The sequence below is a fragment of the Harpia harpyja genome, chromosome 4 (assembly GCF_026419915.1).
Source record: "Harpia harpyja isolate bHarHar1 chromosome 4, bHarHar1 primary haplotype, whole genome shotgun sequence".
Taxonomy (NCBI): domain Eukaryota; kingdom Metazoa; phylum Chordata; class Aves; order Accipitriformes; family Accipitridae; genus Harpia; species Harpia harpyja.
In genome coordinates this window covers 20,379,073-20,398,686 of record NC_068943.1, presented here as the reverse complement: position 1 = coordinate 20,398,686, position 19,614 = coordinate 20,379,073, and the positions used below count along the sequence as shown (strand labels likewise).

General features: G+C 35.6%; 1 protein-coding gene across 1 annotated transcript in view; it reads right to left on the bottom strand.

Moving 5' to 3' along the window:
* KLHL1 (kelch like family member 1) overlaps positions 1 to 19,614 on the bottom strand; it is a 259,260-nt gene that overhangs the window by 161,770 nt on the left and 77,876 nt on the right. Inside the window, exon 3 of the mRNA XM_052786007.1 lies at positions 11,257 to 11,393. Coding sequence (XP_052641967.1) covers positions 11,257 to 11,393 — 137 coding nt within the window. The remainder of the gene's footprint in view (positions 1 to 11,256; positions 11,394 to 19,614) is intronic.

Here is a 19,614-nt window from a genome sequence, read left to right as displayed (position 1 = left end):
TGGTTACACAGCTAGGCAGCTGAGCTCAGCAGAGTGGATATGGGTACACGTCTCCACTGCAGGAGCTCCAGAAAGAACCACATTAAAGAGGTATCCCATGCTACAGCAGCCTATCTGATCACTTCACTGATGCTATTTAGGCAACAGCATGGCATGCACCAGATGACAACACAGAAGGATGGCACTCCACTCAAAGGAACCCTATACTTTTCAGGCATGTCCTGTATTAATACTTGGTTTATTCTTTCTTCAGAGATGGAGAACTTTGAACCTAGCAAGGGACAGCTTTAAAAATGCACCTTGCAGTGCACTCAGTTTATAGTTCTCCCCCTCCACACTCACTGCTTCCCTGATTCTGCCTGAATTTATTCTTACTGACTTCTCAGGAGTAGCAGGTTGCACCACAATACAAGGAGACACAGTCACTAGCTATCTCCCCATAACAGTCTCCATCATTCTGAATACTCAAAATTTATGGATATGCAGTTTAGAGCTCTTTTCCAAGAAATTCTCATATACTGCACCAAAAGAATGAGAAAACAGCTGGTTCCTAATACATAATTGCAAATTCTGTCCCTTGATGGAGTATCCTGGGTAAAAGGAGGAACAGTAACAGTTCATTTTATTGTGTAACTCCAGGAATGAGCAAGGACTTAATGTTTCAGTGACGGGAATGGAAAACATCTGCTCCAGTGGGACATAAGGTCCTCGGAGCAGCGATTACTCAAAAAAAAAAAAAAAAAAAAAAAAAAAAAGGAGGCAGGCAGTCTCTGCAGTTTCCCACAGACCTGAATTACGTGAAAGTCCACAGTTTGTTTCAGGATCAGAAAGACATGCAGTGTATGAAGGTATTTTATTCCAAGCAGGCTGACATCTACAAATGAAAGGAGGATGACAGTCTAGTCCTACAGTTACAGTGAGGAACTTTGGAAGATTCTTGCATTGTACACATGGAGAGTATAGCTGATAATTCAACCCAGGAATAATGTCTGGTGTTGCACTAAGGCTTTGCTGATGCATAAATAAGAACTTAATGAGGAATATTATATGAAAACATGAATCTTGTCAATTGCTCCAGCACTAGTAAGAAATGTAACTGGAGCAAAGGTACATATGGTCTTGGAAATGTAGTCAATGCACAACATTTGTGGACAGATAATCTGAATGGTGGCTTTGCAGATTATGAGATCACTGCCACCTTCCCACTTCCTAAATTGGAGCAACCCTGATAAACAAGGCTTCTGTGGATAACTGCAAATTTTTCTTTATTGACTCCTGAAAAGGGTTTATGACAAGTATCTGCTTCTGGAAGAGAGCTTCACAAGGGATCTTCCATATCCAGAAATTAAGTTTATTCAAGGTCTACCACCATCTGGTATGACTTACGACCATTTTTCTGTACTCTCCATTACACTGTACTCTCCATTACACAATAGCTTACAAAGTCTTCCAGGTCAATTCAATTACCTTAACTTGTCCTTTTATCACTCATCCCAGAGTTCCTGGAACAATTGATCTCCCATCTGAAGTGAATGGAAATTCACAAGGGCTTATCCTGTGAAAATGCAAAGTCAACCATGACTTCAGCAGAGTACATGGCAGAGCAAATGTAGTGGAACAGCAGCAGGTCATAGTCTCCTGCAAAAAGTCCTAGATAGAGATGGTCCATGTTCACAGGGGTCTCTAACATGATACCACAGAACAAACTCCTGAACTTAACATGTCACAGAGGTAGCGGCAAAGACCTTCACGATATGCACAGTATCAGGGGTCACTCCAGTTCTCAATGTGATCAGTATCTCCTAGAGGAGAGTAGCCTGAAACACTGTAAACAGGCTACCATCACCCAAGAGCTAGGGATTGTTTGTCTAAGCAGATGCATTTAATAATATATATACAGCCTTACATTATATCTATTAAGTTAAGCTTGTCTGGGACTTCCCTCTAGCACTGAGGCTAACTGGAATGAAATGGCCTCAGTTATACACTAAACTCTGTCATCCTCCAAACCGTGGTAGTCACATTCAAACTGCATGTTGAAGAACAATCCTGTGGCTGCGATAGCCCCTGGACTGTATGAACATTATAAATTGGCACAGGCCAAAACTATGCTAGCAATCATTGTCACTGTTTATTCATATAGACAACTGAGTTTCAGCAATTAAAAAAAAAATCCCCCAAACCAAAAAACAAACCTCCCTGGGATATTTAATTAATAAAGCTTCTGTTCTGAAGGAACCTAAGGGTCCTTGTGCTTAAAGGCAGTTTCTTTCTTGCTACATCCCTGCTGTCTGCCCTGTGTGAGTTATCAGATATAACACTGACAGAGGAGATAGTTGACAGTACTTTAATTAAAGAATCACCCAAATAAAATCTAATTAAAAGCTTGAACCTCTTCCATGTATGATCCATGCTCTGTTGGTTTTTTTCAGATGTGCATAAATAAATCAAGGAAATTCTGTTTTCTATTAGTTAACTGATTTTTGCTTTTTCAGTTTCATTAATGGTATGAAAGCACCAGCCTATTCTTCTGATCACTGTTGGGAATGCTTACTAATTAGATAGCTCGATGCAGTATGAGGAAATCTGTAGTAACTTCACAGCTCTGTTGTAACTTCAAAGGAAGGCTCCCAGAGTCACCAATGGCAGCAAAATACCAGAATTTCAATCTCTAGTTCCAGTCCTATCTAAAACATTTAAGCATAATTGCAAATAATGAAAACTCAAGTTTTAAGATCAAGAAAGAAGCATTACCTAAGAAAATGAGGTAAAGAAATACTCTTCTGTATTACTGCTTATCTTGAATTCTAAAAAGATCAAAGAATACATATCCATGTACCCCAGGGCACTAGGATCTCAATCCCAGATTTTCTGCTATCAATCACCTTGCTGCGTGAAAAATGAAACATACTTTCTACATAGCTGCTGCACATCAGTGTTGGCTTCAGAGTTCCTCAGCTGGCTAACATGAAACATTTAACAGACATGCAAAAGAGGAAGCTTTGTTTCTGTTATAGTTCTGTTATATCACAGACGAAACATATTTTGTTTATTTGAATAAACCAACCAAATGCAGCAAAGTCTGGATTGATTAAACCTGTAACTTGCATTGAAGTTGCGTATTTTTTACTGGTCAAATATATTCTTCACCAAAAAAACAGTAGGAAAACCTTTGTGGCTTATCTTTGTCGATCTATGCAAACTACAAGAAGCACATAATTTTGATGCAGGATTTTTCTAAGAAATCTACATCTATATATAGAATTTGAATTATACAACTTGTAATTACATTATAATTTAGCTTATAATTAGAAATCTTTGTGCTTATTTCAGATAAAACACTATGCAGCCACTATCTTATTACGTTATTTACAAAATTAAGTTCTTCAGTTATAATCCTTATACATATAAAAAACCCCCAACTTCCAAAAGAACCCCAAAGCCCATCTAACGTAGAGTTTATAGTACCTATTTTAATACATCTTAATTTTTTCAGCTTTAATCAAATTGTATTTTTATAGGTACATCTATCACATTAACTTTATAATTAGTCATGTTGAATCTTCACAGAAACTTTAACACCTTTTACTATCTTTACATCAGTATTTCTGTCAGTCTAATTTTCTGTCTTCTTGTTACTACTCTTAGATGGACAGCTGCCTTCACTTAGGAGCAGCTCTTATCAAGGCTGTACAGGACTCGATGCTCTGCTGGTCACTATGTAATTCTACCTTGCCAATTATTTAGAAGTCTATTTGCTCTACACATGAGTGAACATGGTCCAGCTTCACAGTGTGTCATGACTCTGTCATCTACCTATTTAGGAGACACAGGGATGACAATTTACCATATTATAAAGCCTTTCATAATATAATAAAGTACTGTGACTCCTTTATTTAACAGAGTAATACTTTCTTTAAGAATAAAAAAAATAGTCCAAAGGAACTGCCTATTGTAAAAGGAGAAAAAAAAAGTTTAAAAAAAAAAAAGTGAAGCAAGCAAAAAAAATTAACATTTTATCTTACTTAAGGATTTGTACAACTTTACTTATATATATAGCCTCAAAAAGGTGACTGGATTTATTTAATATGCTGATTTCTCATAGACGGCAAGCTCTTCCTGAAGTTGATCAAAATGTTCATTTTCCTTTGCAAATAAAGTAATATCCCAACTTTACACAATTGGCAAAGAGACAATACACACCTTTTTTTTGGTTGTTTTGTTTGTTTGTTTGTTTTTTCTAAATTAAATTCACTAGTGTTGCTACCTAACTACTTTGTCTCCCATTGAGATATTATTTAGTTATTTTTTACATGGGAAAACTTTTTAAAGGTTCAGTATCTATGCAAGAAATTGCTCTTGATAATAAATGAACACAATGTCATCATGAAAATGGGACATCTTGAAAATAAACGTAGCCTTTATTTTGTAGGGTAGCAGAGAAGTTTTTTTAAATATATGCATATATATTTGATCTCTACATATAATTATTTGTTTATATATATCTATCTATTACATCTACGTAGATAAATAAAATTGTTTAGGACCTATTGTAACAGAAAACCTTTTGAATGACTGTATTGGGTCTGGCTGAGATGGAGTTAATACTCCCCATAGCAGCCCTCATAGCACTGTGCTCTGCATCAGTAGCTAGAAAGGTGTTGATAACAACCAGTGTTTTGGCTACTGCTGAGCAGTGCTGGCACAGCATCAAGGCTGTCTCTCCAACATTTTCGCCCCCCCCTCAACGGCAGGCTGGGGCAGGGCGAGATCTCGGGAGGGGACATAACCAGGACAGCTGACCTAAACTAACCAAACAGATATTCCATACCATATGACGTCAGCTCAGATATAAAAGCTAAGTAAAGGGAGACGGAAGTGGGGCATTTTTGTCTTCCGGAGCAACCACTATGTGTTCTGAAGCCCTGCTTCCCAGGAAGTGGCTAGACATCGCCTGCTGATGGGAAGTAGAGAATAATATCATTTGTTTTTCTTTGCTTTCGCGCACGACCTTGGCTTTCACTTTATTAAACTGTCCTTATCTTGACCCACGAACCTTTTGTTATATTTTCTCCCCCCTGTCCAACTGAGAAGGGAGAGTGATAGAGCGGCTTTGGTGGGCACCTGGCATCCAGCCAGGGTCAACCCACTACAATGACTAAATACAAAACCAGATAAGGAAAAAATGCTACTTTTTAATTAGGTCAAAGAAGATTGAACATTTTCCCTTAAAAAAATGAACGCCTGAAATACAGAGTTTGAGAGATTTAAATCTAATAAATAAACAACCAAGATTGATAGAAAGGCTTATGGAAGCTAATATGATGGTAGCAAAATATTATCTTTAGCTCATGGAGTAAAGGAATTTTGATTCTCTACTGGATCAGAATTCTGCTTTATCATAAATATCATTAAATTCCACTACAAGTTTTAAATAAACATAGGAAAATAGCCTCATTTTGAAATACGTAAGATCTATTCACTTTCCTTTATATTTTTAGCAAAAATATTTCTTTTATTTATTTTAAAAAACTGAGACCTACAATCACGAACTAGTTTTCAAGAGTTCTTGGGGTTTTTTTCATTACTGAAAAAGGGAAGCAGCTTTCACATCCCATATTCTAAAACTAGTGGGAAAAGTACATTTGTAGTGAGAAATTATATATTTAAAGGAGATTATAATAATAAAACCGACAACCTTTAGAAAAAGCTTCAAAATCACATTTACACCAAAAATATATTTTTACCCTTACATTTCTCTTCCTTCATAACTGGAATAAAAATATGCCAAATTTGTTCTAAAATAAAACTTTTACCTCCCTAAGAATATTTAGAACTTTTCTGACCAGATTCAAAATTCATTGAGTTGCAGAACTCAAATTATAAAAAAGTCAACTATCTTACTGAGAGTTTAGTTTGGTTTTTATTTTTTTATTTTTTTGGTTTTGTTTTTTCATGTCACTGAAGGCTTAGAATAACAAAAGACAATATCAAAGGGGTTGTGAAGCAGTGACCAGCCTTTCCATACTGTCTGAAACCAAGATCAGTTATGCTAAACAAAGTCTAAGAATAGGTTGTACATGGTGGTAATAAATATTCATTTCAGAATGGATGAAAATTACTCTGCGTTGCAAAGTTTCATGTTTTTTAATCTCTTAATGATATTAGTAATCTGCTAAATGAGGGTTTATTGTGTACAATAGTAACAGATAAAGTGATGATTTGCACAAATGAGGTGAAAAGGAATGATTATTTGTTATTTCTCACATAAGTAGAAACTATGAGAAAACAAACAAAATTATCAGACAGCAAATTTGGAAATACCAAAGTAATTAATATATTTTACAGAGGTTAACTCACTACCACAGTACGCTGTAGAAGTTAAAACTACACATGCTTTCAAAAGGATTAGACAAATTCACATTTGATCACCGACTACCGAAGTAGATGAAATTATGTTCCATAAAGCTGGAAGGTAGGAGGACATGCCAGCCAAATTACGACTATTCATATCATGCTACCAAATATCTACTATTGGATATTATTACTGGCAAGTCTCCAAGTTAAATGTGTTTATGATCTGGCCCAACACAGAGGCTCGTCTATCTACAGTTGCAGAATATATTTAGAAAGGAACAAAAGAAATAACTTTTATTAATGATTTTAAAAAGTAGACAATATAATTTTGTTGTTTTGAACAAACTGGAGTTATCACCTATTTCAACGATTTAGACGAAATGGCACTGAACAGAGACTTCAGAAACTCAGTCCAGAAAATCACGTCCTTTCAGAAGCATATGAATGTTTCTGGAAGCACAGGTAAGAACTATTTTAAGTAACAGGAGTTAAAAGGAAAAATTGAAGACACACAAAGCAATGTGTAGGTAGTTACTGAACTAATATTATTACCTATTTTTGTACTGATGGATATAGCAGATGTTAACAACTCTCCTTTCAGATAAATATACCTATCTTTCTTCAGGTCTCTGATGTACAAAACCTCCCCTTCGCTGATCTTTAATTGTGATATTTTGAAACAGTATTTGATTTTATTGCTGGAACTGAAGGGTCTGGTATTGGTACAGGATACATTTATCTATAGTAATACGTTTCACAGATATGCATATTTTACCATTCTTAAACTATTTAATATGTATGATTCATAATAAAAATGAAATAATTTCACTAGATTCTAAAAAATATAAACCTAACTGAATTACAGTTAACATAATGTGGAAATGGTTCCCTTTTTCAAATCATATCTGAAAATATTTACAGCATAATACTCTTAACTTTTAAGTTTTTACAAACAAGCCCATGTTCAGCTGTATTTTCCTGAAATCTTCAGTTGTCCCCAGGGAAAAACTTCTCTCTAACAGCAGCAACTATTCGTGAATTTTTTTTTTTTTTTTAATCTCCTTGTGCTAAGAAGGTAGTGACAGGAAAAAGAAAATAGAAGAGTTAATAACTGCCCATTTATCAAAATGGTTTGCTACTCCTTGGGTAAAAGAATAAAGAGCTAAACTGGCCACAGACATGAGTTGCTGAAAACTTCTTCACATAGTGTGCAGTCAGTAATTGGAATTTGGCAGCCAAATTCTCCAGATATTGTCTAGACTATGTATGCTCCAGATTACAGATTAAAAGGCTGAACGGGAGTTTTTCTTGGCTGCTACACTGCTCGGTATCAGAACAGTGGCTATTTCCTTTACTTTTCAGTGTTCCCCTTGTCCATATCCATGCAGCACAAAGAAGAAAGTGAACTCACTTAAAGGAAAAGGGGACATGAATTAGACTGGTGGTAAATAAGGAATCAGAGGGCAAGAAAAGAGATAAGAAATTATGAAGCCAGATAAATCATGAGAGATGGTGGAAATGAAAGGGAAGGGAAAAAAATAAGGTTTGAGGGGGCAGGTTTTGATCTGGCAAAGAACATGGGAAAACAGAATGATTAACCAAGGAACAACAAGTGCATTTAATTTCAATAAACTGAGTAAGTTTGGGACCATGTTCTAGGAATTCCCTGATCACCTGTGAGTTATCACTGAATTATCCGTAGCACTTTTGAGTGTTCATGCCCTCTGTACAAGGACAGCCACATTCATGGTGAGTCTGCATATCCAGGTGTCGTGGTTTAACCCCAGCCAGCAACTAAGCACCACACAGATGCTCACTCACTCCCCCCACACCCAGTGGGATGGGGGAGAGAATCAGGGAAAAAGGTAAAACTCATGGGTTGAGATAAGAACAGTCCAATAGAACAGAAAGGAAGAAACTAATAATGATAACAACAACAATAATAAAATGACAATGGTAATAATAAAAGGATCAGAATATATAAAACAAGTGATGCACAATGCAATTGCTCACCACTCACTGGTCGATGCCCAGTCAGTTCCCGAGTAGCAACTGCCCCCAGGTGAACTCCCCCCAGTTTATATACTGGGCATGATGTCACATGGTATGGAATACCCCTTTGGCCAGCTGGGGTCAGCTGCCCTGGCTGTGTCCCCTCCCAACTTCTTGTGCCCCTCCAGCCTTCTTGCTGGCTGGGCATCAGAAGCTGAAAAATCCTTGACTTAGTCTAAGCATTACTTAGCAACAACTGAAAATATCAGTGTGTAACCAACATTCTTCTCATACTGAACCCAAAACATAACACTATACCAGCTACTGGAAAGAAAATTAACTCTATCCCAACTAAAGCCAGGACACCAGGCTACACCTAAGGTTTGTTAGAGAGACTGCTAGTTGGATTTGGCTAAAACTGCCAGGATCAATATAGATAATTGTGTTCCAATGCCTGCAAATGTTCCCTAGCACTGTTTAATTTACTAGCATAACTGTAGCTAGGAAATTTAGGAGTTTGATAAGACATCTGATGCCGAGAAAAGAAATAAAGAAAGAAATAATCTAACTTGAATTTTAAGAGGTAAGGATACAAGCTGAGAATAAATCAGGATAAATCAGAATAAGTCAGGACAAAGAACCTGATGGAACAGAAATGCAAGACAGAGTAATCAAAACCAGAATGGTCCATGGCATCCAACACATGTTCTCTTTTAGCATGCAAAATGGACTCATGTTTCCTGAATCTCATCACTCTTCTCTTGTCAGCAAGTATTTGTGACATTTCCTTTTCAAGTGTAAATTTAAGAAGACATTTTTGAAGTCGTTTGATCTCCAAAAGGGGTTAGAAATAAAAGGATAATGGTGTATTACCACTGCAAGTTATAGAGATTACAACATTTGTTACCACCTTAAGTTGGTAATTCAAGGCGACATTACGATAGCATATAATGTTGCCATTTTTAAGGTAGTTTGGGCTTTATGTGACAGTTTAAATGAAAGAACATTACAGATGCAAATTCACATGAGGCAAATTAGAAAACACTGGAATTATACTACCTGTGGAGTTGTCTTTTCATGTGTTTGTGAAGGCTGATCCTTATTTACCTAACACCAAGAAGAAACCTCAAAGTTTTCCACCTCACATAATAAACAGCGTACATCACATGGCATGGACAAATCAAGGAGCATAAAGCAGCTGAAAATCTTAATCTTTTACAGAAAGTGGAAGGAGTTTGCTTTTTCTGGTTTTTCATTACCTCATCCAGTCTCCAAAGTTCTCAGAGGTAACCAATAAAGTTCTGAGACAGCTTCATCCATATTGAAAATGCTTAAGTATTTTTTTGCTTCCTTCTGTATTTCTTTCTTTTCTTAATCTACACTTATATGCCATCTTTTGTTGTCAATATTAACTGTGCTGTGTGTTTGCATGTCATCTTCTAGTGAAAACTGAGGCTAAAGAACCACTAACTACTAACTACCAATACTAACGTATTTCCAGTTTTGTTCCCAGGGGAACAACACTGTCCTTCATCTTCCTCTTAGTTCCTCTTCCTTTAACCTTCCTCTTACAGAATGATTTAACATTACCAGTAAGATCTTTTGCTATTCTGAGCCAAAGTATTCTTGATTTTGCCCTGGTATTCCTGTGCCATTCATTTTATACTCATACCTAGTAATTGGATTGTATCCTTCCTATGCTTGATAAAAACTACTTACATGTTCTTCATTTCATGGATCCCTAGCTTGAAACCCTTTGGATGATGTACATTCCTGAATGGCAAAACTACAACTGAAGGGAGTAGGCACTACCCTTTGAACATGTAGAGTGCTATATAAACGACATTCCTAGAACCTGAATTTTTCAAACATGATTCTCAAAAAGAGCATTTTTAACTTCAATTATGCTTATTTGTGGTTTCTGTTTCCTATTAAGATGGTAAAGTTATTATGTCATAAAATAAACAGCACATATCCTGATTAAATATATTAAAGCAAACAGCACCTTATGATTAAATTAATATATGTGTATTTAGAGAGGATTAAAACTGCAGGCTATGGGTTATCCATTTAAAATTGAAGCTATAATCAAATATTCAATAGAAACATCATGATAAAATACTGTTAATTTAAACAATATGAGGATGTCTTTTAGGAAACATAGAAAACAGCATATATTCTATACTTACATGATTCATAGGCAATGGAAGACAAATTCAGACTACAAATCTTATTATTGGCATTTCCTCTCTTTTAATTACTTTATTTTGTAACTTTAGTATTCTTTCATATTAATGCATTTCAGATACATTGTGCATAACAGCTTGTTTAAGAAGGATAAAAACCAAATCTATTATGCATTAAAATATATTAACTATTCAGAAGGAAGTTCTGAGTTATTAACTCTGAGTTATGAGTTATTCATAAGTTTACATTACACAGCAGAGAACCAGCCTATAACAAGAAATGAAAGTGACAACATCCAACTCATAATAAAACATTTTTAAAGTGTTTCATTATTTAAAATTTTAAAAGATTTATGTAATTATTTAAAATGAAATTTGACTAAAACAGCAATATAGGGCTATTCTTCAAAAAATACAGCTGTTCCTTCAATGATCTCACGTAATCTGAATCATGCATATGAGGCACTCTTTTTAAGTATTTGAAAACCAAGAAAAATATATAATTTTCTTGACTGGTCTCTTGTACCTACCAAGCTTGGCATATATAACAGTTTGGAGATAGGAGATAAGAATCTGAATTCAGCTCTAGAAATGGTAAATTAGTGTTTGAGGGATGAGTTTGAGATTAAAAAGTATTTAGAAAATAAATACAATTCATTGGCATGTAGCAAACAAAATTATCAACATCTTTATAGGAAGTATAATGTATGCAGTACAATACCTGTATATGCAAACTGAACAAGATCCCACAGTGCATTAGGGTCTATGCCTTCCATTTTGATCTCTTCTTGCTTGGCTTCACAAACATCACTTGTAAACATGGCAGCAAAATAGTCAGAGACAGAACTGAGGACAAGTCTGCAAAAAAGTCAAAAACTGGTGTAATTTACATTGATATATGTATGAGAAATTTCTTACATAAAAAAGAACCTTTTTAAAAAACATATTTTCACAGTAATTATAAATTTCCAGGAGCAATATATTATTAATGCATGTAGGCAGCAAAATACAGTATGACATTTAATTCTAATTTGTTTTTGCTTCCTTTGATATGAACCAAGTGGCACATTAGCATATGACTATAAAACAGACATAGAAATTAGCACTCAGTCTTTCTGATAATTTTCAAATCATGCAGATGTCCCTATTGTTAACAAGATAACCTCTCAGTATCGAAGACAACTTACTAGTGAAACACAATTCATACTCCAGAGGTACTCTACATTGCTCTTAAAGGCCTATTTTTTATAAACTTTACTAACAGCATGTGACTTTACACAATCCTTCAACCTTCAGTAAAACTGTTAACAGCTTAAATGCTACTCATCAAAAATAAGAAAAATTATTGTGTAATGCAGTGGGTTTTTAAGAAACATTTCCAAAGGAAAATAATTTCAAAATACTTACAAAATGTGCATGGCCTGTTTGGGGATCTGATTGAGATAAATAAAAACCACAGCAAGTACCAGGTATAATTGTCATTACTGGGGCGTTAAGCTAAGGCATGCTTCTAAATACCCTCTACAGTAATATCATGATTTTGTTAGGAGTGAATATTCACAGATGAACTTGAGCTAGAAATGTGGTACAGCTATAAATAGTGTACCACATGCTCCCATAAAAGATGGGTCACATTTCTGGCTTAATTTGAAAATGTAATACATAAACACATTGATAAAAGACACAAGAATCACAACTGGGAAACCTGGAAACCAAGAGAAAATATTTAGCCATTTGTATATTGTTAACTATTTTGTCCACAAAAAAAAAAAAAAAGATAAAAAGATACTGAAGAATAACAAATTACTGCTTATCAGCCAGTGTGGTAATTGATTGCTTTTGCTCTTTTAGCTCATCTTAATAACAAAGTAAAATATGACAATTTGAATTGGCTTCATAATTTTAAAGTGTTTTAAGCTACTATATTTTACCCACAAGTAAGGTAGCTTGAGAACATATATATGATCTTTATTCTGGCTCAAATGATGGGCAATGACTAATTAGGTGTAGTAGTTTTATCACGTCTCATGTTGTGGTCAACTCTAGCAATTGTGAATTTTAGAAGTAAAGGTCCTAATTCATAAACAGTTCACATTTATATTCATGTAATTAATAAAAACAATAGATGGCTACAAAAAGATGAAATTAGAAATATACTTTGTTGCTACCACCAGAGACTCCTAATTCACTATTTATTTATTTATTTTCACCACTGAGGAACACTTACTTCTATGTACATTTATTTACTATCTCAACTGAGTATCACAAGTGTGTATTTAAGTCAACCATGATAACTGTACAATTCTGGATAACTAAAAATGTTATAAACCTTCTTCAAATAAATTTTTTTACTGCTTACTTATAAGTGACTTGATTTACTGTTATTAAATGCTTGATTAAAAAAAAAATCACAGCAAGAAGGAAAAAACACTACAAACTGATGATATTCTATGAGATGATACACTCTCTCAGAACTAGTAGAAACGTAATTTAGGACTGTGATCGAGATTTCCATTTGAGACCATTTCACATTAGCTGTTGCTTCAGATTTATTAACCACCGTTTAAATTCAACTATGAGTCTTCAACTTGGTCACTTACTAAAAGCAAAGCCAAAACCTTTTGCTGCATCAAAACTAATGGACAAATTAATGAACAGAAATTTTAATATATGAGTTAATGATCAGCTGAAATATTTTTAAACAGTAGTATCTTATATTTGCAATTTATGTCATTTATGTTCAGACATTATTTATTACATAATCTTCTTATATATGTATTCTCAACTCAAAGATAACAAAACAGAGGGAGGACAGAAAATAAGTAACAGAAGGATTACATCTCCCTCACAAACTTCTGCAAAAATCTGTGATTTTCCAGAATTTGTCTCATGGATTATTATGGGGTGAGGAAATTCAAAGAAGCTGTCTAATGGATTCCAGCTGCAAATAAGCATTCAGTCTACAGGACCAGACAAGATCCGGGCCAAAGTGAAAAACCCTGAAAAATATGTAATATAGATCTCAGGTCCTCTGCACTACCCATTTTACTTACAGGTTTATCCATACTGGTTTGCACCACCTGTTAAAGAACATGGCTTAAGTGAGCAGAAAGGTTCTGTGAAGTAGCAGCTCACCTAAGCAAGCAAAACAAGTTTTTGAACAGAGTGATAAAGAAAGAGGATTTTTTTTTTTAAGTCCCTTATGTTAATCAATAGTTAACAGACATAATGAATCAGCTATTTCATCAACTGAATATAACCAAAAAGTTAGCTGATTTCAAGACACAAACTTTTACTTTGGAAGTGCTTCACAGGCTGAATTTTAGTGAAAGAAACTTGCTAATTACACTTAATTCTGACAGGTGACACCTTTTGTAAATCTTAATTGTGTTCCAGTGTTGAGATAGAAAATGAAAAGTGAGAAATCAAAGCGATCAATTAATTTGCAATGATCTGCTGCTTTTTGTAGCTCAGAAAGCTCCAAACAGCCCTAAATCTTGGTTTAAAGGCATGTTGACCTATTCATCAAGAAAGGTCAGGTGTCTCACTATGTCACATTTTTTCAACTACTGATCTAGCAGTGAGAATACATAATAAACTCTCTCATCCTTGAGAATCACAGCAGGCAACTCATGGCTTAAAATGAGTTTGTGGACCCAGAAATATTTTCTCCAGTTTAAGGGACTTCTCTACCTTTACTACAACTAAATTCAGCCTGATATATTTCTGGTTTCTTTTATAATACAGAATATAACTGATTCCTGTTATGACTTTTTTATCCTGATATCAGATTTTGTTTTCTTTTATTATAGAATATTTCCTTGCAATTGTCACAACTGTTTTCACATATACCTTTGATACAGAATTCCCTCAACATTGTTTGTGCATTTATTAAGTAAAAGAAGCAAATAAACAAAAGAAACAAACCTTGATCACTTACATTCTGTAAGCAAGCTCTAACAATATTTTACTGTCAAGTGTGTAGAATCTCAGATGTTACCTAGACTGCAAACTCATAGGCATGACACAACTTTTTTCCACACGTATTATGCTACTTCATATAGGAGTTGAACATTTATTGCTTTTAAATGTGATTTGTTCCCCTGTAGAGGACACCAGCTGGCACTGGGTGTCTTTACTGATTGTGGTGTTCTACAGCTCTTCTTACAGCAGGCTGTAAGAATACTGTATATATAGAGGAGGCTTCATGATTTCCTAAATTTTAAGTCTTGCAGAACATATACTAAGGTATATCCGTGCATGCACTTGAAAAAATTTCAGGAAAAAAAGGAAGCAGACACTGGCTGTCACTTCCAGTACAATTCTGGCAGTACAATCAAGACTGCCATCTTTTCTGAATAAAATACAACAAAGGAGCAAGCTGTGGAACAGATCAACTGATTTGGATTACACCAGGTAGTGATTACCTTTCCTGATGACTGTGGTAGTCTCCCTCACCAGCTTACCAAATACAAAAAAAGGTGTAACAGCTTTGCAAAAAATATAGCTAACAGTAAATTTAATCTAGTATACACACTATTTCCTGCTCAGTACCAAAGATCATTAGAAAAAAATCATGTCCAAACACCAATAAATTTTTTCAGACCAAATATTGCCCACCAACTTTAAATTGGCATCTCCTATCTCAGAATTCTGATCTGTAGCTAATTGGGATCACCCACTTCCATGTTGTCCATAATTCGGAATGAGATATGCTATGTCCTTCCCTTTTTTTACTCAGTCTTTCCCACACACACTATTACAATTGGCTTTAATACACATAAAGTAGAAAACGGTGTCATTTTCAACTCAGCGTCAGTAATATAGCACAACCCCAAATCTTGTTCTGTAGTCCCTAATGAACTGTGTAAAACTAAGAGAAGAGGGTTCGCTGTAAAAGCTATTGGTACCCTGAGAAATTTTGCTTGTCAAAGCCTCCATTCCATGTTTTATCAATGGTAATTTATTTGTTTTGCAACATTTTCATTTTATTTTTGTTAATCTGTTAATTCTGTTCTTCAGACTCTATTTCACTTTGCTTAAGATCAACACTAAATGTGTAACATCCATTCTCTATTGAAGAATTTGCCACTATATGTACCTTCTACCTCCACCTGTCATCTAGTCAGCATTTCAAATCTAGAATTCTTTGCCATCTACCTTTCTTCCTTTGCAGTCAGGACACTGAAATGTTGATTTGGCCTTGTTACTGCTGTAACTGCCTCCATGTTCCGAATTTGTAAGTATGTAAAGAAAGCCATGACATATATCATAAATTATTCTTGCCCATAAAATTCTAACCAGATTCTCCAAACATGTTGTGTATCTTGTCTCTAGGAAGAGAACAAAAATATTCCATTGGCCACTTACATATTGCAAGCTTTTCCTTTAGTTTGTACCTACACGCATTGCTCATAGACTGTTTTCCTTCCTTCTCTTGTGGATTAGAGCAGTCGCTTTTCATTCCATTGACTAACTTGATCAGAGACATTTTCAGGAATTTCCAAAGTGACAACACAATAACAATTAGGTTAAAAGAGTGTCTGTGTTCCTTTTTGCATTCTCTCCAGGGTTCACATTTTGTTTGTCCTCCTCTCAAAACGAAAATTGTACTCAGTCTCTCTGGAACAACAATATATTCAGGGGATGTGCAATATATTCAATAGTAGCGAGGTGCCACCTCTGGTTTGGAAAACCCTGAGTCACAATTCACCAATGAGTGCTGAAGTGTTTATGCTGGCTATGTTTCAAGATGTGGAACTCATCTTTGGTAAAAGAATAGTGGGAACTAATAAAGCATCTGCTACTCTTTTCTATTGCCTTTGAAGAGTATGTACAGCCAATCATTGTTTATTCTGCCCATTATCTCTGTTTTGTTCATGAACAACTCCCTTCCTTCTTGAATTTTAGTTCTTCTCTAGTCTCAGACTTGCTTGCCAACAAACCATCAGCTACTTTGATTTTCTACATTGTCATTACTTTTTCCTTCAAAGCAGAAATCATTTACTTTTTCAGAGTCAACAGGCAAAGGAAATACGTGCTGTCTTAGGGCAAGAAAGAAAACATGGATTATCTAATATATGCTATCCCATTGCAAGCCATGACAGTACTGAAGATTGAACAACAGTTAGAAAGAAAAACTTATGAATGGTCAGTTCTAACTTTGTAGAATGACTTTACTTGATGAATCTACATATCTGTAGGCTCTAAGTGACTAATAGAACCCAATTAGCAGTGACAAAAACTCAGATTATGTATCAGTCATCCGAATGGTACACAAAAGCAACTGTCTCAACAGTAACATGCATTCAACTGACTTCTCAAAAATATGCTTTGTGTGAATCATGCCAGTGCTCATTGAAAATGAATTTTTCTTTCAGAATTCAAAGCTTAAAATTGCAGATTTTTTTTAAATTTTCATATTTACAAATGCATATATATAAATGTGTGTATATATATATATGCACACTTTGACATTTGTATCTGTCAAATTGAAAAAATACATATTTTACAGAGAAAAAAGGAAATAAAAAATCTGCTAAAAGTCACGTGGCAAAATTCTAAATATAGCATATTTTTTCCCCAGTCTTTGTAAAAGAAAGCTGTTCCTGTGCAGTTAACAAACAGGAGATAATCTTAGAGTTAATTTGGGATTCAGCATCAACTCAGAACCATTATCATAGTGCAATCGTCTTGCTAATAATTCAGTAGCATCACATTAGCTCATTAACATATTAGAAATTCAGATTTACTGGGTAAAGAAGCGGTCAGTGAGTATATAACAGTTAAATTAATGAGAATTGTGTCACACTTCCCATCACAACTGTTAATATTGATAGTCTGTCCTGTGTGCTTATCTCATTTTGGAGAAAAATGGAACAGAACTATATTATAAACTTTTTTTTTCCCCTGACCATATGAGCAATATTTATAAACTAACCCATTTGTAAACACAACTTTATCTAGAACAACTACAGAATAATATTAATAATAATAATAATAATAATAATAAATCTCCAAACAAGAAACTAAAAAAACTTCCCCAAACCCATAAACAGGGAGATGGAATTTTGAAAAGAATCAATTAAGCCTGAAACAAGAAAGTTTCCTTTTTGTCTTTACTCAAACATAGTTTTCTTCCATTTTAATCTCTTATAAAACATACAGCTACAAGTATAAGTGATACCAGTATCTACACTAAGTGATGTTCCTTCTTTGCCCTGAGAACCATGCCTTTTGAGTTTACATTCTCTTCTTTCTTGGTTTCAACTTCTTTTAATTCTTTCACTGTCTCCCAGACATTTAAGTGTAAGTGGCCCTCTATCTCTTCTACAGTACAAACTGAAACACAATTTTACATCTCATTGTATCCCTTAAGTTGCCACAATGTTTTTAGGAATGTTACACAAACCTGACATCATCATTTCCACCAAACACACCATGTCTACCATAGCTTTAGTTTTTTCCAGAGACAACAAGTAACGCACATATCACAGCTGCCAGACTTGATAACAAAGTCTATTGTCCAAAACATTTTGTCAGTGTCAGTTTGCGTCCTTGTGTCAGTTTTGAAGAGATCTGCTACTGCAACCAGTATTTTGAACTCTATGCTGTTTTGAACCAGTTGAAAGATGAAAAAAAAAAAAGAGAAGACAGGAATATGAATCCAAGCAGCTTCTCAACATTTGGGAATGGGCAGGACAGGAAAAATGTCACACTGATAAGAGCTGATGAAGATCCATTATGATGCATATGCAAAGCAGAACTCAGTAATTTTCCTCCAGAGGAAAACCCACACATTCAGACATAGCATACATATTTTAATGTAGAAAGACAACACAATCAACGGTGATCCTCTATTTGTGGGCTTAAAGATTTTATTTATTCACCGTAACTCCACAAGGAAAAGGGGAAAAAAGCTTGCAGGAGAAGGAAAAAGAAAAGTTCAATTTTAGCTCCTTTGAACTATCAGGAGAAATGTCAGAAACACAGAGATTAGGTTTGATGAAAGTACAGAGATAGATCTGTGAAGTCATTATAATAAGTGACTGCTTAAGTATCTAGATTTTTAAGGTCTATATGTCATCCTTTTCTTTTATTCTAGAACTCCTTTGTACAAAATGATACAACAGAGCACCATTATTAATTTATCTTCACAAGTCATTTCTCCATGGAGTGACCTGTCACTGGTCACCAGAGAGAGGAGATCAGGACCTCCCCCTCTGCTGCCCCCCATGAGGAAGCTGTAGACTGGGATGAGCTCACCCCTCAGCCTTCTCTCCTCCAAGTTGAACAAGCCAAGTGACCTCAGCCGCTCCTCGTAAGTCTTGCCCTCGAGACCTTTCACCATCTTGGTCGCCCTCCTCTGGACACACTCTAATAGTTCGATGTCCTTCTTGTACTGAGGCGCCCCAAACTGCACACAGTGCTCGAGGGGGGGCCGCAGCAGTGCAGTGCAGGGTGGGACAATCAACTCCCTCGACCGGCTAGCGATGCTCTGCTTGATGCACCCCAGGGCACAGTTGGCCTGTTTTGCTGCCAGGGCACGCTGCTGACTTATAATCAACTTGCCACTAACCCAGACCCCCAGATCTCTTTCTGCAAGGCCTACTCTCCAGCCTCTTGTCCCCCAATTTGTACGTGTAACCAGGATAGCCCTGTCCCAGCTGGAGAATCCTGCACTTGCTCTTGTTAAATTTCATGTGGTTGGTGACTTCCCAGCTCTCTAGTCTGTCCAGATCTCTCTGTAAGGCCTCTCTACCCTTGAGGGAGTCCACAGCTCCTCCTAATTTAGTGTCATTAGCAAAAACTTACTTAATGTACATTTGATTCCTGCATCCAGATCATTTATAAAAACATTAAAGAGCACTGGCCCTAAAACTGAGCCCTGGGGAATGCCACTGGTGACTGGCCGCCAGCTTGATGTAACACCATTTACAGTAACTCTTTGAGCATATTTAAGAAAGGATAAGAAATTCTGTGCAACAGCAGCTGTATGAGAGGAATCAGAAAATGTGAGACAATCAGCCCTGCAGACACCGAGGTGAGAGAAGGAGGGGGAGGAGGTGCTCCAGGCACG